Consider the following 22,377-nt stretch of genomic DNA (forward strand, 5'->3'; position numbering starts at 1 on the left):
ATATAGACGGAAAAATTCTGTTGTCACTTGGCAATTGCACAGTTCATTTATATGAAACTTCATTTTTTTCTTTTACACGCCATTTTGAACTGGTTGACCAGAATTTTAAAACTTTGTACTGGAAAAAAGTTGTGATAATAGTGTTGGGTAAAATTAAAGATGGTCACAGAGGTTTGCCATAACAATTTTTGCAGTGATGACCATTGGCTGATAAAGCATGGGATAATGTTACTACGACTAACTATTTTCAAAACGTGGATTCAAGGAGCCACAGAATTAACAACAGGAGAGCAGAGATATCAAAATGAATTTTCACACTACCTGGTATCTCATTTTGACAATCTTGATGAAGTATGAGGAGCACTGATTGATTTTTAAATTTTGCAGTTTGATGGTTCAAGAACATTTGCATACTCACTCATACATTCACACATATATACACACACACACACACACACACCCCCTTGAGTGTTGCCTGTGCTCATCTCTGTGGAAAATACTTGTTACCATTGCACACACTGACGCGTACATTGTTATAATGTACAGTATGCCTGTCAGCTTTCTCCTTTTTACTCTTTACTTATAAACACACAAAGAGCTATCAAAATTTTAAGCTTAAAGAAACATATGAAAATTTAAATGCAGGATGCAGAAACAATATTTGATGTACAAAGTCCTTTTATAATTGAAAACAGAAATAGGCCTATATAAATTTCAATTATGATAGATGAAATATAAGACATACATTCATTCTACTACACCAATATTATTACGATTGCTTGAATACTACAAATTCTGGAAATACACAATACATATGATTTCCTTAGATCATAATCAGAATTAGTAAAAACTAAATGATAATTATACTTGCCATTTATAGCTCATTACATATGCAGATAAAATGCTAGTAATCACTTCAATAAAAACTAAGACACATAGTTATTAGTTATCTGCTGCAAAATCTACAAACCTACGACTCAGCAAGAAAATATGATACCAACCTTGCTTGAGGAGCCGCAACAAAACACAATCACCAGAACTATGGGAAGTCCAATCACTACTACATACACAGCCCATAGCCATGGCTGTTCATTGGTGTATTTCACTAGGCGCATGAAGAGTGATTCCTGTGGGCAAATCAGGAGTAACTACAGGATGTCTAGCACTACAAAGCACGCTGCATAATCACAACAGCAGCAGCTTTACAATTAAAGACCAATGCAGGAGGTTATCCAAGTGTAACAACTTTACAAAAATGCCACAGATGCATATTTACTACATATTAATGCTACTGCACTTTGCATTTATAAAATTAAGCCATAAGGCCAATAAAAATTCAACAGTCTCCTATTCTAGCACAATGCATCCACTAATAATTACATGTAGTACAGTATGTGCGTGCCTATAAATGATTTTACTTCTTTAGTAATAGAAATTAAAGGTGGGTACTTCTTGTGTTTTTAAGTGATACTGCTTCGACTGTTTCACACTCGCCTACAAAGAAGTAGCCCTACACTATGCTGTATCTGTTTCTACAATACAGTATGGAAGAGACCTGTTCCAAACCCAGTGATCTTGTATTACCTCTGAAACACGTCTGCAGAGGTACCACACATATATTGCAATAGGTACAATGCAATAAAGAAAGTAGAGTGCCCACCAACCAGGCTTGTAGTTCATTGCACGCATTGCAGATTCCCACAAAGTTTCCTGTTCAATACAAAGAGAGGGCAGAGATGTCTTTATTTATTCAGTGAGCACATTAGTCACTGCAAATTTCAACAGCTAAAAGTAATACCTAAAATGTCACCATAGGATGCACAATCCATATTCTGTAAAAATTGCAAATGATTACTACATGTAATATGTGAAATTTCAAATTTGGACTGACATCTTGTCAACTGAAAATTTCTCAATAATTTCATAGAACTACTTTTCAACCAATATGAATTACCATATCACTATAACAGCATTTGATTGTGTATGTAATCTTACAAGAAACACTGTATGCTGTTTTGATGGCATGTTATGGATTCCTAGCAGAGTTGACAGTTCCATTTTACACACAGTACTTCAACAACTGATCAATCTGTCTTCTTTGAGTGCCTCCGAGCTGTGGTCTCGTGTGTATTCGCTACTTGGAGTGGTAGAGCCAGACTGAATTACTGTTGGTATTATGCCTCTGTTTAAAGCATTTCTACCCTAGCATCCCACTATGTTCTTTGTCACTCATTTGTTTCGCACTGTTGGATGAAATATGTACCTCCTGTGTTCTTCAGCTTTGACAGATAAGATGCCAAATGAGGGTTTAATAAACTGAATGCCTGATCCTACACATTGCTAAACTGAAACCTCCACTGCTCTGTAAACATTATTTCAGCTGAGCCCTAATTTTGTTTTTCAGAAACTGTGTGCCTACACCATGAGACTGGTCTTTTATGTCATTTTGTGAGGTTACTCCGAGAAGAAGGGATTTGCTTGTCTGTTTGAGACTTGTGTATAACTGATCTTCCTTGCACCTCTCCTGCACTGTTCTGTCTGAAATTTCTTGCATCTTCCTTCAACTTTTCTGTTCTGACTCACAAATGACATGACATGATATGATTGGCATAAAATGATGCATATACCATGTTTTCAGCAGAGTAGATAGCCTTTATGATTACTTCTTGGCGGGAGTGAAATACAGGGTGTCCAGCCAAGGAGTGTCTGATTTCAAAATTAAATATCTCAAAAACTAAGATTGATACACGAGTGCAACAAACAGTATGTTTATTGTGAAAGCTGTAAGAATTTTATACAGAAATTACACAGTAATTTTGAAATAGTTCAAGAAGCTGCAAACAGATGATGGTATAATCAGAATATGTAATGCTTATACATAGTGTACCTCAGAGCAATCAGTTCCACTGCTGAAACGTGAAAGAAGGTTAGGGCACTGAAGGAAGAGGTTGAAATAATGTATTCCACCGAACAATGTGTTTTTCTGGTACTGGCACACCACAGGTGATAGCATGGACCTACTGTAACAGGGCACACTTTTTAAACACCATATAATGTTCCTTAAGGACCCGATTTGCATGCTCTTCACCAAATTCCAAGAAACAGGCAGCCTGGCTATGATCTAGTGGGGAATGTTAGCCCAGCCAAACCGCAGTTACTCATGAAAATATCGCCACTGTTTCTGAAATTATTCAACAAAATCTAACGAAATCTCTATGAAGAATTCCAGCAGAGACTGGTTTGAAGCATTCTGGCATGTAGAAAATATTGAGAAAGAGCCTACACAGTTTCCATTCAAAAGCCTGTATATAAGATGTACCACAGAGAGCAGACTTTAAGCACACTTCCATCTGAGTGGAGTCTTGAGTAAACAAAATTGGTGTGGTGATTTTGGGGTTTCTAAAATCACCATTTGTGTGACACAAAACCACTATATTCTCCCAAAGTTACTGGTTGGGCTGCAGTATGCAACAGAGGCATTATTGGCCCTTTTTCCATGCCAGAAATAATCACAATCACTAGTGTACATTACATTGCAATCTTGGAACAATTTGCTGCCCAACATCATCCAAGCACCTAGCGGTTCATTCATGCATGTGCCAAAACACATCGCACTGAACAAGTGTTTCGCTTTCTTGATAAACACTTCGGGAATAGTGTTTCTGCATTGGATTATGGCAAATTTGCTGGCACAAGAATGGATTGGCCAGCATATTCATCTGATCTGATGCCTTGTGCTACTTTTTGTGGAGAACACTGAAAAACAATGTCTACCAGAACCATTCCAGCACAGTGGATGAGCTTGAATCGGTAACTGTGTGGCCTCTGAATCCATTTCCATTGACACACTAAAGGACATAATGACAAATTTCATTGTTCCTTTGCCTCACCCCCAACTGCAAGTGGTGAACATTTAGAAACACTGCTTGCAGAGGACGATTTTAACTATGCATGCTGATATTTTCCGAGCTACATAGCTTGCAAAGCGTCCGTTAGTAGATTTTGAACTATTCTGAAACCCAATTTTTAGTTTTCCCAATAAACATACCTTCTTTTATACTCTACTATCGATCTTAGTTTTCAATATATTTAAGTTTGAAATCAGAGACTTACTTCATTGGACACCATGTCCACAGAATGCTGTTTTCCTGTAGAATTTACCATTTTTCCCCAGATGTGGCATTCAGTAGGCTGATGGGTTATCCTCAGTTTTTTTTTCAGTCTTTTTTCCAATCCCTTCTGCAAGGCATTTATGATTTTGTACTTCAATTAAGATAACTCTGTGACTGAAGTTTTAGAGAGTCCAGTCACAGGGGCCAGCTGCTAGCCAATCACAGTTCTTTCTCGAGAGCTATATTCTCTTGATGTGTTGCCTGTTTTGTAGGTACCTACAGACTGCTGTGAAGTGTGGTTGGCTCCACTCCAACAACACTATCCAATGTCACTGTAATCTGTCAATCACTATGTTATGTTATTCAAGTTACGGCCACAATGCTTGCTCAATTTGTTGATATGGGTACACTTTCCGAGAAATTTCGCTGTTCTTAGATGAGACACACTTTGCCTACCTGACCGTAAGTTCTAGGAATTATACAATTTCTTTGTAACAGATGATGATGCCTTGAGGTGTAGACATACAGACTTGTGTGTGTAGGTTTTCTACAGATGTTGTAGCCAATACATCAGTCGGCTTTTACCTCAACTAAACCCGAGGGAAGGTAGTTGGGCCTCCGTTTTATGGTCCATCATAAATTTTACATCGGGATGGATAGAGTTAAGTTGTTTAAAGAAACTGTCTACTTTTACCACTTTGTGTAAGCAGGTCACAAATTGCCATTTACATACAGCCTTTGCCTCAAAATACTCCATGAATAGGTTTGCCACAACAGGTTGAGGCACATTCCCTATTATCATCCCAATGATTTATAAAACAGGAAATTGCCAACTGTAAAAGTGTGTCTGTGAAATAAAAAACAAACAATAATGAAACTTCTATTAATTGATAGACCTAATTTTAAAAAATCTCAACAAATATATCCTGGAGACATGATTAACTGTGTGTGCATAGAAAATCAATAGAGTGTGAACACTTCTCCACATCCATTGCAAATGTGACTCATTATTTTGCCAGCTGTTAAATGTATTAATATTATTAACTTCTGATTATAAAAAGCGTCTTTATGGAGTTGACATAAAAGTTTCCTGAGTATGTTACTGCACCATAATGTAAAGAGGTATACTGGAGAAACTAGTGTTTTGACAATGGTTACAATGGCTCCTCCTGAGTCTACTGGTGTGTTTTAGCTGTGCAGTGTCATTTATATTTTTTCATTACTGCTCACTGAATATGAAATTGCACCACAATTTTAAAAGATTGTTATAATTGGTATTTTAATGTGGACGGAGTGGGAACTTTATTGTAATAGGTTACTATAGTGGAGGGAGTGGGGATCTGCTGTTAACTACTGGTTCTTGCATTGTGTGTCATAATTGGTGGTCATTGGCAAATGAGGTGTGCGCTTATGTTTTCTTCCTGCTGGACACAGGCCATGCAGCAACAGGTAACTCAACAAGAGCAATCGGGTCTCGTGTTATTGATACAGCCTATTAACTTTGAGGGCTGGCAGCCAGGGTGGGGTCACCCCGAGCCCATCCCCTCTTTTTGTGATGTTGGTTGCTTTAGATTTTAGTGGCTTCTCTGATCTTGTGTTTTAGTAAATCTGGCTGCTTGGCAAGTACACAGGTAATTTTTTCTCCTTGTTACAGTCTTGCTGGTGTTTGGCCACTCCAAATTTGCTGTGTTGCCCTAGAGAAATGTAGTGTGAATACATTTTATAACAAAAATTTCTGATGACCTGAAGATGGCAGCACAGTCTGCTGAACATGAATGTTTGTAAATAAGGAAATATTTATGTGATTACGGCTTTAGAAAGCTTTTACCAAGTAAAACAGATTGCTCCTACTTATTTAGCAGCATGAGAAAATTCAATCAGTATTCAATAACAGGTCGCAAAACGGCCCTATATGCAGTCTCCTTTACAGATGATCAACACTTTCCTAAAATTCTCCCAATAAACCGAAGTCTACCACTAACCTTCCCTACTACAACCCTCACATGTTCATTCATGCTCATTCCATCCCATTTTACTTTGCAGCGTTATGGCCAGATATTTAGTTAATGTGGCTATGAGAAGCCACCCACTACTACTTCTGTATTTGAATATCATAGGTTTGTTTTTCCTATTCGTCTAGATTAACTTACATTTAGAGCTAGAAATTTTTTCTAAGTCACATTGTGTGCCTCTACAGTTACTCAATGATGACACCTTCTCGTACACCACAACATCATCATCAGACAGACACATACTGCTGCTTACCTTGTCCGCCAGTTCATTTATGTATTTAGAAAATAGCAACGGTCCTATCACATTGCCCTGGGGCACTCTCGATGGTACCCTCGTCTCTGACGAACACATGCTGTCGAGGACATGTTGGGTTCTGTTGCATAGTACTTCATTGCTGGAATTTCAGAGCGAAGTGTCCTTCGCGACTTTAATAGTGGACACATCTAATTCATTTCACTGATGAACTGCAATAGTGGCACTATCAGTTCTTTTATCTTCCTTGGTTTGAAACTATTCAGTGGCTGTTGGTACTGTCCAAAGCATCAATACGTGATTATCAACAATGTAAGAAGAGAGATTGCTACTTACCATAAGGAAGACAAGTCAAGTTGCAGACAGGCACGATTAAGTGACACCGAAATATAGCTTTTAGCTACAGACTTCACCAGTAAATTGGTGATTGTTAATACACTGTTGACACAACCTCCCTATACACCATCCCTGATGCCCATGGTCTAACCACTATTGAACACCGTCTTTCCCAATGTCCTTCAGACTCCAAACCCACCACGTGATAACTCTTACATATTACTAATTTTATCCTAACCCACACCTACTTCTCATGTGAAGGGAAGGTATATAAACAAATCTGTGGCACAGCCATGGGCACACGCATGGCATCCTCCTATGTCAACCTTTTTATGGGCCATATAGAAGAGACCTTCCTAGCCTCCCAAAGCACCAAACCCCTCGTCTAGTTCAGTTTCATTTATGATATCTTAATGATCTGGACCCAGGGCCAAGACACCCTATCACCATTCCTCAACATCTTCACCCCTTCTCTCCCATCTGCTTCACATAGTCCTCAACCCAGCATGCCATCTTCGTAGATATTGACCTCCTCTTCTCTGATGGTTCCACCCACACCTCTGACCACATTAAACCCACTACCCACCAACAATACCTGCATTTTGACAGCTGTCATCCCTTTCACACCAAAAAATCCCTCTCACATAGTATAACAGGGACAGTGTACCTGCAGTGACAGAAACTCCCTTGCCCACTATGCTGAGGGTCTCACCAAGGCCTTCACAGACAGGCACTATCCCTTGGACCTAATCCCCAAACAGATCTCCCGTACCATTTCCCTCCCACCATCCCCAGAAATCAGACACAAAGAGGAGTGTTCCCTTGGTCACCTAGTGGCACCCCTGAACTGGAACAACTAAACCACATCCTTTGCCAGAACTTTGTTTATCTATAATCATGCCCTTTGCCAGGGCTTTGATTACCTATAATCTCGACCTTTGCCAGGGCTTTGATTACCTATAATCATGTCCTGGAATGAGGGACATCCTACCTGAGATACGTCCCACACATCCTAAAGTGGTATTCTGTCGCCCATCCAACCTCGACAACATTCTAGTCCATTCCTATGCCACTCCCAATCCCAACCCCTTGCCACAAGAATTGTACCCCTGTGGAAGACCCAGGTGCAAAACCTGCCCAATTCACCCACCCTGCAGTTCCTACTCCAGTCCTGTCACAGGTTTATCCTACTCCATCAGGATCCAAGCCACCTTTGAAAGCAGCCATGTCATTTACCAGCTCTGCTGCAATCATTGCACAGGTTTTTATATTGGTATGACTACCAACCAGCTGTCCACCTTTGGCCAAAAGAAAAGTAGACCACACTGTGGCACAACATGCATCTGAACACAACACACTTGATTTCAATTGCTGCTTTACTACCCGAGCAATCTAGATCCTTCCGTCCACCACCAGCTTTTCTGAACTGCACTGATGGGAGTTATTCTTACAACAAATTCTCCACTCCCATAAATATCCCGGCCTCAACCTACGGAAACAGACTGTCCCCACACAATGCACCCAACAGTTTCCATCCGCTCTGTTCTATCATCTCCTCCCCATTCTCGTCTCCCACCCTGTTTATTTGCAGTCCTCTGCCAACGCATTCCCCCCATCTTTCCCCACCTCTCTCTGTTTTTGTTCCTTCTTTCCCCACCTCCCTGCCCCAAAACTTCCATATGGTGAGTCTGTTGCCAGTCTAGTCCCTGCACACTCCACAAGACAGCATTTGTCTCTCTCCCCATCTGTACACTATCCCTTTCCCTTCCTCTTCCCCAGCCCCACCACATTGCTGCTTGCATCGCACGTGATGCATTTCGGCCCAAGATGCTAGAGTTGGCGGTCGTGTGTGTGTGTGTGTGTGTGTGTGTGTGTGTGTGTGTGTGTGTGTGTGGTTTTACTGACAAAGGCTGAAAGCCATGTGTGTCTTAATTGTGCCTTTCTGCAACTTGACATGTCTTCTTTACAGTAAGTAGCAATCTATCTTTTCTTACATTGTTGATATCCCTACCTGGATTTTCCATTGTAGGAATATGTGATTATTGTCAGACCTCAGAAAGCCAACTTCTACACACACTTCAGAACAGTACTCAGTTATCATGCAGCACCTAGGTTAACTTAAGGCCTTAACTATAGGAATGTATGTGAGGAGAAAAGAAGAAAGAAGTCTGAGACACACACACAAGTTTTTCCAACTGAAATACTGTTATCTGTCACTGTTCATTCATTCAAAAGTGTTACTTCCTTTGCCATCCCTAACCACAAGGGGTGCACAATTTGTGGGGCACGAGAACTTAATTAGTTGTATGGACTGGTGGTGATAAACGTTAAAACCCCATTTTTACGTTCTTGCATTTTTGCTGCTTTTTTACATTCATTTTTGCCAGTCCCAACATAAGTTTTGTTCTCTCAATACAATGCTTTCCTGTCCATAATGATTCCAAATTACAACATTTTCCGCACTTTGAATTTTCTTTGATGTTATCACAACCTGTAAAATTGATTTTTAAACATAGATCATATTTCTGCTCAAAGTCAGCTTTGGAACGAGGCACAAAAAGCAGACTACATACAAAGTTATTGGTTAGGCAACATAAGGATAGTGCGGTAAGCAAAATTTTCATTGTCGGAATGTTGAGTCATGGCCACCTGTATAATAGGTTCCCAGTGTTTGGATGGTTGCTTGGTTGGTTCGGGGCAGCGGACAACCAGTGAGGTCATCGGTCACTTTGGATTAGGGAAGGATGGGGAAGGAAATTGACCATGCGCTTTCAAAGGAAACAAGCCGGCATTTGCCTGAAACGGTTTAGGGAAATCACAGAAACCCTAAATCAGGATGGCCGATGCAGGTTTAACCATCATCATCTTGAATGCAAGTCCAGTGTGCTAACCAAGTGCTCGGTCAGAGCGTTTGGAAGGGTGGGAGTATGTGCTGAATCACTGTCTTAATGATAATCACAATGTGATGACAGTGACTCTAGTAGCAACTTCCGTTCTACTCATTGTGTTGTATTACAACAGCTTTAATTTAATTTCACAGTCATCTACACAAATAAACACCACCTTTAAAGACAGCTGTGCCTGTAATGGGCTTCCACAAATCATTGTCACCTCCAAATAAAACACATTAATTAGTACTATATGAGCGGTCTTCAGTTTATATGACCTGACGAAAACATTCCTCCTCAAGATGCTCTGTAACATGATAATTTCTGTCCTCTTTCTAATCCAGGATGTCCCTAAACCGAGTTACCTGCTTGTCGGCAACAAGCTGTAGACTTCTTCTCTATGGTTTTCTGTTTACAAAGACTGCCAATTTTAGTGGTTTAACCAGCATTGTGTTACAAGTTTTAGTTACCGTAGTTTTATAATGATTATCAATTATAAGTCTCACATTAGAACACGAATAACTCTCTAACGTGGTTTCATAATAGACTTTTTCCATGTTTTATTTACACTTCTGGGAATAATCAGAACGAAGAGGGAAACCCAGCACTCTGCCACTGCCTTTGTGATTATCACGAAGACAAGGACTGAGTGCTAACACAAATAAACATGCATTTTTTTCTTCATTCCGACCATAAATAAAACATGGAAGCAAAAGTCTTTAGCAAAACCACATTAAAACGATATTCGTGTTCTAAATGCGAAACTCATTATTGATAATCATTATTAAATCACAGTAAATAAAATTTAACACAATATTGGTTAAAGGACCAAAGTTGGCACTCTTCGTAACCAGAGAACAATAAGTACAAAATCTAGAGCTTGTTGGGTTTCCTATACTTTCCTGCATTTTGCACTTTTTTGGGTCAGTCCACTGGAAAGTGTAAAAAGGGAGCTTTATTGTACATATAAATAAATAAATATATAGAACATGAATGGATGTGGAGAATGTTGTGCTTGCAAAAACTGAGAAACCTAAAATAATACCATTCTCTATGACACTGCAAATGTGTTATCAATTAACTGACATTAATGCAAGATTACAATCCGTTGGCAATTCAAGAGCTCCCGAGTATTGACATGATGTGGGAGCTTGGTAATCATAGGGCACACCATCTAGATCATGAAAAAATGTAAATGAATATGCTGGGCTGTTAACAATATCCATCGATTGACTGCAATTCAAGAGCTCCCGAGTATTGACATGATGTGGGAGCTTGGTAATCACAGGGCACACTATCTAGATCATGAAAAAATGTAAATGAATATGGTGGGCTGTTAACAATGTCCATCAATTGACTGCTTTCTTAGTCTTAAAGCCTCCAGTTTTCCAGGGTACAAAGTTCACTACTGTAATACAGTTTTGAAAAATATTATATAAATAAAACAAACTAAAAATTGCCTTAATAAAAAAGTTTTTAGTATTGCTCTGTTGAAAAAATGATTCCATTCTGTTAAACTAAGAGAGAGAGAGAGAGAGAGAGAGAATAACAACTTCATACAGAATCATCACAAACTTACAGAATCCTTATCAATTTTTCTGCGTTTCAGTATAAAGGTTTCAGCTGCCCACCTCTCAGCAACAGCAGGATCATCAGTTACAATGATATTATCAAACAAAATCATGTTTGACATTGACCAAAGTTCAAACCCCACAGCTGACTGTAAAAAAGGATATGTGAAAGCATTTATATTCAATAACATGAAATATTATCCAACAATATAAGACAAGTGTTAGCTACTTCATAACTAAACCAACTTCATGCTGTAATAAGGAAGAAGCAAAATCTTACGATTGTTGTCATTTTGAAAGGTGACTTGTCCTCAAAGAAGTCAGGATTTGGAATGCGGCGAGGTTTCCATTTGCCCTTATAATTTGGATTATCAATAAGAGGTGCTCTCCATTTCCCTTTGTATGCAGGATTAGCTACCATAGGTGGTTTCCATGGCCCACAACCTGGAGCTTTCTCACATACAGGATTAGGAATTAATGGAGCCTCCCAATCTCCATCCATGTCTGTGTCCCTAGGAAAAAGGAGGTATGGTAAATACAACTCCACAACTCAAGAATTTAACTCGATAATCCAAGAATATAATTTGATCTCTCTACCGCAGTAGTATAATGGATTGCTTTACATATTCTATAATTCACATTTAACAGAATTAAATTGGAAACAGATTATAAAAAGTTATAGTAGACATAGCTCACACACATCAAGATCAATTACCCTCATTTTGAATGACAAGGAATTAAATACGTCAGGCAATGTCAAAAAAGTTATTTTGTTTATGGGAAAGAAGATACAATTATACTCTCAGTTTAAGATTAAAATCATTCAGCTTGTAGGCATTATTAACATTTCCTATCCATCTGACCTACAAATGCAGTGACATTTACTGTCCCATATTGCCACCTCATTTGATTATGGGTGAATTTTTTTCACTGGTGATTATTAAGATCATGTACTTCACCACAGGACTGTTTAACAATTAAGAATGCAATACCATAAGAATTCACTGCTATTTTGGGATCTCTGTCAACACTCCCCCCACTTCCCCTCCCCCCACCCCTTCCTGCCTGCCTCTTGAAGCTGTGCCTAGCAAGCCTGTCATGCCTCCATGTAGCCCCTGCACTTTCTGCCAGACAGCACTCCCCCTCCCTCCCCATCCGTATCCTCCTAACCCTCCCCCTTCCTCCACATTGTTACTTTCATTCAATGTGACAGCTGCAGCCTGGTCCTAGCTGCCAGAGATGGTGGTCATGCAGGTGTGAAGAATGCTTGCTTGTATTAATGTGTATGCATCTTTTATTTTCTGAAGAAGGCTTTGGTCAAAGCTAAATGTGTAATAGTCTATTCATTGTGCCTGTCTGCAATTCAACGTGTCCTTTTTACAGTGACGAGCAATCTACCATTTTACTAATGTTGTTGGTATTCGAACCTGGAGTTTCCATTGTTAGTATTTTTTAAAATATATGAACAACTGTGGTAATTGCCCTTTTGTCCTACACTGTCAACTTACTATATGATAGAAGTACATATAATGGTAGTTGTGGCTTTTTTTATTCCAGTACTATGCTGTATACAATAATAACGATAAGACAAAGAAGAAACCATATTTGTGTGATGGAGAAATTATTAATTTGTGCTGGAGATCAAGTTGTGAAAAGTAAAAATTTCACTAATGAATTAAAGTTAAATTTCCTCAAAGGAACATCTAGAGCACAAAGCAAATAATCACTGGCAATTAGTAAAGTGGAAGGTACCAAAAGCTAAAAGCTGAATTAAGCATGAAAATAGAAGGAAAGGGAACATTAATACACAAAAATTAAAGTCCAGTAACCTTCAAATGAAATGCTAGTTTCAACATCACACTGCTTTATTAGGCATAATACTACTAGAGGTGGTATGGCTCTGCCTTGCTCTGAACTGACTTGTCTGGCATGTGGGAAATCTACTGTTTAACACAGAATCAAAACCAAAGTGAAGGTTGGCATTGCAAAGCACTGTTAGAGGTAAAAGCAGAGTTACTGATTGCAAAGAAATTATTTTATCACTAGCATTAAGGGGAACACAACAACAAGTACACTAAATTATTTACCAATCATCAGGTTTCTCTGCATTTGGGTCAGGTATCATCTCTGGTTCATCTTCTAGCCACCCTTCTGGTTTTGTTGCACTGCTATCAACAATCATAGCAGGTGCATTCTCATCCCAGTCATCAGGTTTTCGAGCATCTGGGTCTGGTATCTTCTCTTTCTCATCCCAGTCGTCAGGTTTTTTATCATTTGGATCATCAATCTCATTTGGGGGATTAACAGGAGGAGTGAAGTCCTCTAATAAACTTCCTTCATTAATCACCTGTTGAAAAGCAAGAACAAATTCATGACATGAACATTTGGTGAGTACTCACATCGAACCATACTACGAGTAAATTGTACATTAGTGCTTGACAACCGTTTAAGAAAAAATCCCTTTGAAGTCTGTGAGGCTCGAGGTGATGCTAATTCAGTTCAAGGAAGGCTAATTAATGAAAGAATTTCCAAGTGATGAAACAAATCAAACAATGGAAAATCCAGGATGAAACGTAACAATATTATAAGAAGGAAAGTTGCCACTCACCATATAGCGAAGATGCTGAGAGAGAGAGAGAGAGAGAGGGGGGGGGGGGGGGGGAGCAGGGAATGGGAGTATATTGCACTGTCATCAGTGTGCTCTGTCTCTGTCAAATAACACACTATAGGATGGAGTACAAAAGCACCATTTGACCTATCAGTTTCACTGGGACCACAATACCACCTTCTATGCCGGCATGACAAGTAACAAGTTGTCTGCTCACATGAATGACCATCATCAAACTGGGGCCTAGAGAGAGCTGGACCACATATGTGCTAAACATTCCATCCAACAGACTGTGTTTCACTTTGCTGACTGCTTCACAAAATGTTCTATCTGAATTTTTCCATCAACACCAGTTTTCCTGAATTTCACAGATGGGAACTCTCCCTACAACACTCTTCAATCCTGTAGCTCCTGTGGCCTCAACCTTAGCTATTTACTGCCCTCCATCTACGCCTCTCTCTTTTCCTACTCCCACTACAACACTACAAACACACCTTCTCTCATGCCTATGCACCTACATTCTACATAGTCCTATTGCCTTCTATATTCTCACCCCAGCCCTGCCCCAGCACAGTCAACTGATGCTGCACCTAGCAGCCCTATCTGGCCCTGGCAGCACTACATTCTTTCCCCAACCCTAGCCAGCTATTCCACCCAATCCCCACCCCACCCCACAATTCGTCCTTACCCATAATAGCTAGCCCAGCTAAATTGCTGCTCATGTCAGATGCAGTTGTAGTCAATCCTTTGAATCTGGTGACATAAGTGGCCATGTGTGTGTGGTTGTCTATTGCAGAAGAAGGACTCTGTCCAAAACCTGAAATATTTCTAGCTTTCTAGCATTCCTTTTCATTCTGCCTGTCTGCCATTCAACGTCTCCTCTAAGTGATGAGTAGCAATCTATCCTTTCCATATTATTGGATTTCAACAACACACTCCAGCTGTACTTTCCACTGGTAACTGGAAGTGCTGGGGCTCTGCATGGAGACACTACTTCAGTTTCTGAAACTCACTAGAAAAATTTATATACTCAGAAAACTGTCAGTAACACTTCCTAATGTAATTCTTCCTGTGTTTGCATTATGGCATCCATTATGAACACTACAATGGACAAATATCCACACCATACCTAAACTAACAAGAAAATCAACTAAATTGTCATATGCAACCAGAAGGGGGTTGCTAGAGACAGGTGTTTCAATGATGCTATTGCCTTCTTATATGCTGATCACCCTAGCTGTGTGTCAGAGCACATTATATTTATGAAGAATTAATCTTCAGCAGAGAAGACAACAACGATGTGCATATTAACGTGATTTCCAAGAATGGACTCCTAAGTAATGAGTGTCTTACACGTAACTCAATAACCCAAGCGAGTGCTATGAAAATATTCTCCAAATATTTCACTGCAGTTTTCGTTCTCTGAAGAAAGGAAGGCAGGAAGGAAGACAGATGATGGTTAGTTTTACGGTTTAATGTACTATCAAGTTAGATCAGAAACTTTCCAGAGTTTACTTCATGTAACAGAGCAACTACACAAAACTTAAGGTGAATAGATTGGGGAAACGGGTTGAACTTTTCCAAAATGTGGGTTCAGGATCTTAACCACTGCGCCACAGTGATATGTTTTGTTCTTGAACAGGCACGACCCAATTGTAAGTCTTATGAGGCAAAACAGTATGACTCCTGCAGAAGTCTTTCTAATGTAAGTCACCAACAGTTCTTCCTCAGTAACATTCAGTAAATTTGAGTCTTTTCTACGGATGTAACATTCTTATTGCCGTTACAGACACCTTCCATTATGTATGAGCCCGTAGGGTACCTGGTTCATATGGACGCTGAGTTATTCCACAGGTGCATGCCAGTTGGTCTTCATGCACCATGGCACTCTGAAACTTCATAGTTTCTAAAACTGTTATTTATCACAGTACTATGACATAAAGGCAACTGACAAACTTCTGTATTTTGTAAATATTGCCTGTATTGGCTTATCTACAAAACTAAACAGCTTATTCAGTTATCATGCATTTGCTGAATAGCTTGCTTTAGTTTTCAATACCAATTTTAAGTCCTACTTCAAATCATATTTGACAAGTGATTCATTTCCCAGATGCTCAGTAATACACTGTCGATGAAAATTTTCTTTACAGCTAATTTTAAATTTATGAATACTTCCTATAATACCCCACAAGACATACTAACAGAGCAAAATATAGTTACAGGATTTTAACAAAAATATTCACTAATACGAACAACATAAGCTACTCATGACAGTTGTAAGTGAAATTTGTAGGCCTATGAACAGCAGTCAGTCTTCTTATAAGCTTAACATAGCCAGAGCACATACAGGACATGTAAGAACAACAAAGTTTCATGTAAACGCCAACACAAAATCAGCAGTTTTTAACGACATTATGCAAATTGGTGTATATAATCAAATTTCATGGAAGTTGACATTTTCCTTGCTCCTGTGAAAAATGTCAATCGGATGCTACCAGTTTAATAACATTAGTAACTGATAGTTATTAAATACTGAAACTGGATCTTGACTTTCTTTGTCATTACAATCCAGGAGGATCATGTTGAAACATGGTATCCCGGCTGAGACACCAGTTGAAATATGGTATCCCGGCTGAGACACAAAGTTGAAATATGCTCACTATTTTTATTTACTTTAATTTGGCATATTTCTTGGCAGTACCTTTTCCGCTAGATGTTTACAAAGCGGTATTGGTCTTGGCTTCAGTTGTCTAGTGGAAGAATGATTCCACAATGCATCTTTGTCGGCTGCAGAAATGACCTGGTTCAATGTGTTTGCCTCATTTTTGGTGCTTCAAATACCATTTCTTCGAATGTAGTTTCTTCTTAAAGTTTATATAAAAAAATAGTAACATAATTCAAGAATATTTATGACGGCGACCTGCACATTCTTCTACCGTCAACACACGCCGAAAGTTAACTGCCGACTGACTATAGTCAAAGACGACTCCAGCGTCAAAGACATTTTACACAACACACAAGCTTCCACTTGTAATCAGTCTCTTTGCTATTCTTTGACACATTTACTAATAGTAATCAATATGCTTTCACTCTCAAAAATATAAGTAAATTAACATATAATAAGGCAAATTATAATAAAAAAAATTCTGACAAAAAATATAAGAAAACATTTACAATTTGGTATGGACAAATCCGGTAGAAAATAACACATCTCCCAGATCCATTACAACTGCTCCCCAGGGCTTTTGTTGTTATGGACATATACAACAAAATCCCGACCACTCTCAGTAATGGATCTGTATTACACAATTAGTACATTAATGATGCAGTCTGATAACCTATTCCAAATTTGGACTCTTTGAATCTGTGGATTTGTTACTGGCTGTTGTTGCAATGATTCTTTCCCATCAATCCCATACACAAAAAATTCAAGTAAAGAAATTATTTGACATGACAAATATACATGGTATAAAACATACATGAGAAATATTCTAACATACAGCATACAGATTGAAAATAATAGAAAGGTAAAACTCATTTCCTAGAATAAGATTTAAATTTTTTTTATATATTAATGTTAATTTCATTATGCTTACATATTGTACAGTAAAAATGATACTGGACATATATAGTGTAGTGTTTTTTTTCTATATATTTGCCTTTATATATTTTTTTTTACTTCTGATTTTTTAAAAATTTTTTTTTACTCATGTTTTTTGTATATTTTTGCTTATGATTTTCTTTTTAAAATTTTTTTTATTTTTTACTCATGTTTTTTGTTTTGTATATTTTTTGCTTATGATTTTCTTTTTAAATTTTTTTAATTTTTTTACTTGCGTTTTTTTATTTTTTATTTTTTTGCTTATGATTTTCTTCTTTTAGTACAGCTAAAGATACATCAGTATTATCTAAATTTTTTGCAATTATTTATGTACACTTGCCTCTCTACTACAATATTACTACAAGTCACATTCTTGTGAAGAGTACTTTCGCTCCCCACAACATCAGTATAAACAACAATAAATTGCTCATATATCATGAGGCTTTATCTAAAATTGTTTTCGAAACTTATACCTTTGCATGCATGTCCTCACATGCATGCCTTCACCCACAGGGAAGACTTAGCTTCCAAAAATTAGAAAAATTCAGAAATGCTCACTAGGGAGATTTTTTTTTTGTAAAAAAGTAAAAATAAATCTTTCTCTCATTCTTTGTTACAACAGTGTTTTTTCATCAGTTTCAATTAACATGTGACTTCAAATTATTAATTTATACATGCAAATATACATACTTGGTTGTACAGGTAGTTTTGTTCTAACAAGCATATTCCAGTGGAGGACTTTTGTTTTAGATGATAATAGGTTATTTAAATTTTTGAAATTATGATTTCTGTTTATATAGTTTCAAAGAGACAACATTCCTGAGACCAAATAATTTCTTTGACTTAGGGTATACCAAACGATAAGCATTAGGGTGTGGATTTTCTATGACTTTTCTCATGCTTGAGCAACATTCTGCTTGCAAATGCTATGGTACAATGTATCTTAACTCCATTCTCTACTCTTTCTTGAAATAACTCTGCTCCAAGCCCATAATTACTGCTATCAGTGTTCAAACAAAATGGTAAATTAAAATCAGGTCTATGTAATAAGTGTTGCTTCCTCAACTCTTGCTTAATTTTATCAAACTCTTCCTGACAACTTTTATCCCAAACCCAAACAGTGTTTTTCTTAAGTAACAGACTTAAACATGGTGCATTCAGACTATGATCACTTATATGTTTTCGGTAATAACCGCATAACCCAAAGAACGATTTTAATTGTTTTTTAGTCTTAGGAATAGGAATTTCTGAAATTGCTTTAATTTTTTCTGGATCTGCCAAAATTCCCTTGTCTGTGACAACATGACCCAAAAATTTTAATTCAGAAACTGCAAATTTACATTTCTCCAATTTCAATGTCATCCCCACTTGTTCTAAGTTTTTCACAAACTGACTTCAAAATCGAAAAATGTTCCCCCCCAATTTTGCCCTGTAACCAAAATGTCATCTACATAAATTATCAGTTTAGACGCAGGTTCTTGCCCCAGTACATGATCCAAAGCTCTTATAAATTCAGAAACAGAAGAATTTAACCCAAATGGCACAACACAATATTGGTAACTCTTACCATTGTACAAGAAAGCAGTATATTTCCTAGAATTAACCGAAAGGGGTACCTGATGAAAACCCGAAGTTAGATCCAAACTTGACATATATCTTATATCTGTAAATTTATAGAGTAACTCATCAATACTTTCAGGATGGTCTGTCTGTCTGAACAAAATTTTGTTTAAGTGTCTAGAGTCCAAAACCAATCTTACTCCACCATCTTTTTTCGAAACTACTACTAGAGGATCATTATATGCACTGATACTCCTTTCTATTATATTACATCCTTCCATCTTTTTCAGCTCTTTCTCAACAGCAGGTCTTTTTGATATTGCAATACTGTATGGTTTTATGAAAAATGGTTCATGAGGTTTCACCTGAAGCTCACACTGATAACCCTTTACCCTACCAGGTATGTCACTGAAAACACCACTGTATTCCCACAGCAGATTTTCTAACTGTTGTTTTTGCTCCCCAGATAAATTTTCAAATTTACTAAATTCCCAAATTCAACTTCATCAGTATCAAATCTATGAGTTTCAATATTCTCCAATCTATTTTCTTTTAGCAAATTGATACTGTCAAAATTTCCATTACTCTGATCACCAAGTGTGTTCACAAAATTTGTCTGAATGTATTCCCTTTCACTAGTTTCCTCAAAAGTTTTCTTCCAACCCAATCAAATGCTGTATTTACTTTTACTATCCAATTCATACCCAAAAGAAAATCCTCATTAAATTCCTGAATTACAAAACATCCATGTGTGAACAACTTGCCTTCAATTAAAAATGTCACTAAAGCCTGGCTTTTTACCAATTTACTGCTCTTCCCAGTAGCACCTTTTATCTTTACCCCAACAACTGGCATTTCAACAAAATCTTTCCCCACTCTCAATTTCTTGCTTAACCTTTCAGATATTCCTGAGATCTCACTTCCTGTATCAATTAAACATTTACCAATCCATGAACCAATTTGAACTTTTATATAAGGACTGCAAAATTGATCACTTTTCTCAGAACCTGTATCCTCATGTAATAAATCACTTTCAATTTCCCCAAACCTATACTTATCAGAATCATGTGGTGTATCATTACATGTATTATTTGTCACAGTTATAAAATTTGCCCAAGATACAAAATTGTCATTAGTACTCTCTATTATCTCAAATAGCCAAGAATTTTCATCCAAATCACATTGTATACTATTGAAGTACTTATCCTTCACTTTTCAAAAATAAAATATCTCATCTTTTTCCACCACTCAGGACATACAGTTTCACATACATTAATAAGCATATTTCTAAAGTTCTTGTCAAAAGAAATAGTTTCACTGTTCAGCCATAAATTCATAAGAAATGTGTGTGTGTCATTAGTATCTGTAAAAGTTTCACTTAGGCTAGAAGTTATACATGTGTCATCATTATTAGTGTAGTCAGATTCTTTACCAACAACATCAACATTCACACTTTCACATACACCCAGCTTGTGAGCCTTATTCATCCTGGTAACATCCCTGGGAATTTCTATAACATTTTCACTATCTAATCCATTTTAAACCATATGTATACCCAACTCCCTATTTAAACTAATGAAATACCTTTCCTCAACATCATCATCAATACCATTACTATCATAATCAACTTTATCATCAACATCATTATCATTACACATATTCAGGTCATACACATTCAAATTATTCCCCAAAATATAATTTCCCCTTTCTAAAGTTACCAGATCCCTTTCACCAATATTTTCATTCTCACAGCATGCATTCTCTCTTTCATTCACACATGTCTCTGAACTACTACGAATTACATCATCTGACAAAGTGTTGTTCTTTTCTGCCCACGTGTAAAACTCTGTCAAATTAAATGAATCACAATTACTTTTACCTACTGTATGTTCTTGTGTACTGAAAATTTTATCTTTATCAATATCATCATTATTTTCCTCTTGAAATTTCTTCAATAAGTAACAACTAATGACCTCATGTGATAGCTTAGGTTTGGAACTGTCATGTTTGGGTTTATGATAGTCACATCCATTGGTCCTTTCATCATGCTCACCTTCTGCCTCAACCTTGCGGACCTTCAAGGGGGTGTCTACTTGTTTTTTATTTCCTGAATTACAACTTGTTCCTGCTTGAACTTCTGATTGTGGTTCTGCCAATGTCTCTGATCAACATTTCCGTTCCCATTCCTATGCCAAACATTACCTGATTGTTGGTACTTTCTGTTGTACTGATCTCTAGCAAAATTTCTGTGATTTTGATCCCTAAAGTGTTCTCTATTTTGTTGATTATTTCCGCGAAAATGTTGTTCTTGTTTTGGATAAAAATTATGGTCCTTCTTTTGAAAATTGTTATATCCCCATGAATTTTGACTGACACCATGATAATTGTTTTGTTCCCTTTTTTGAAAGTTATCATTTCCCCAATTTTGATCATTACCTTTCTGAGTAAACCCACTACGTGTTCTTGTTGTTACCCTATCCAACTTTTCAATATAATTGAGAAACTGCTCTACATTACTATCAGGACAATGAACTAAACTCAACTGCATTGCTGATGGCAATCTTCTCTTTAAGGTATCAATTTTGATCAAGTCATCCAAAGGTTTTGTTAAATGAATAAGTTTTTGAAGTTCACTTTTGCAAAATTGTTTCACGTTCCCATCTGATTCTCTATAGTTTCTCCCATTCAAAACTTCACTTTTGATTCTAGTTTGTTTAAGATCATCCCAAATATTTTCCAGAAATTTTGATTCATATTCTGAAAAGGTCATCCCCAAAGTTACAATCTGGTTTGCCCAAGTCAAAGCTTCCCCTTCCAAGAATTTTTTCACAAATTTAATTTTCATATCATCTGGTGAGTGAGGTAAAAAAACAATCCTTACAATACTGTATAAAATCAACGGGATGTAAGGGTCCATCTACCGAAAAGTGCTTCACTGGAATATTAAGATACAAGATTGTATGTGTTGACATTGTGATTTTTGCTTTGAAATTCAATGTCAAAACTTTCAATTTTTTTCGCTAAGTTCTTTGACAGATTTTTTGTTCAAATGGTTCAAATGGCTCTGAGCACTATGGGACTTAACATCTGTGGTCATCAGTCCCCTAGAACTTAGAACTACTTAAACCTAACTAACCTAAGGACATCACACACAACCATGCCCGAGGCAGGATTCGAACCTGCGACCGTAGCAGTTGCGCGGTTCCGGACTGCGCGCCTAGAACCGCTAGACCACCACGGCCGGCAGATTTTTTTTGTTTTCTAAATCATTGCACTCTACTTTTTTTCTAGAGTAACCAAACGATAGTCAGTTTCTTGTTGTACATTTTTTACTAAAACTTTTGTGTTCTCATCCAAATTTTTAATTTCCCCTTTTATCTCATTAAAATCAATTAAATTTCTTTCCCTATCTGTCAGTACCTCATTTTTTACAGTA

The 22,377-nt window shown here is 37.4% G+C and overlaps 1 protein-coding gene across 3 annotated transcripts in view; it reads right to left on the bottom strand.

Annotated features, from left to right (window-relative positions):
* The window catches only part of LOC124771005 (calnexin-like), a 76,137-nt gene that overhangs the window by 19,352 nt on the left and 34,408 nt on the right, over positions 1-22,377 (bottom strand). For 2 of the 3 annotated variants that reach the window (XM_047249264.1, XM_047249262.1), the window contains exons 6-9: positions 13,260-13,519; positions 11,453-11,684; positions 11,181-11,321; positions 1,002-1,127 (exon numbers count right to left, since the gene is read on the bottom strand). In XM_047249264.1, the coding sequence (XP_047105220.1) occupies positions 1,002-1,127; positions 11,181-11,321; positions 11,453-11,684; positions 13,260-13,519 (759 nt within the window). Of the gene's footprint in view, positions 1-1,001; positions 1,128-1,584; positions 1,711-11,180; positions 11,322-11,452; positions 11,685-13,259; positions 13,520-22,377 lie in introns of all 3 variants that reach the window. The other variant, XM_047249263.1, reaches the window with a different exon arrangement.

Source organism: Schistocerca piceifrons, unplaced genomic scaffold, assembly GCF_021461385.2.
Source record: "Schistocerca piceifrons isolate TAMUIC-IGC-003096 unplaced genomic scaffold, iqSchPice1.1 HiC_scaffold_853, whole genome shotgun sequence".
Classification (NCBI taxonomy): Eukaryota; Metazoa; Arthropoda; class Insecta; order Orthoptera; family Acrididae; genus Schistocerca; species Schistocerca piceifrons.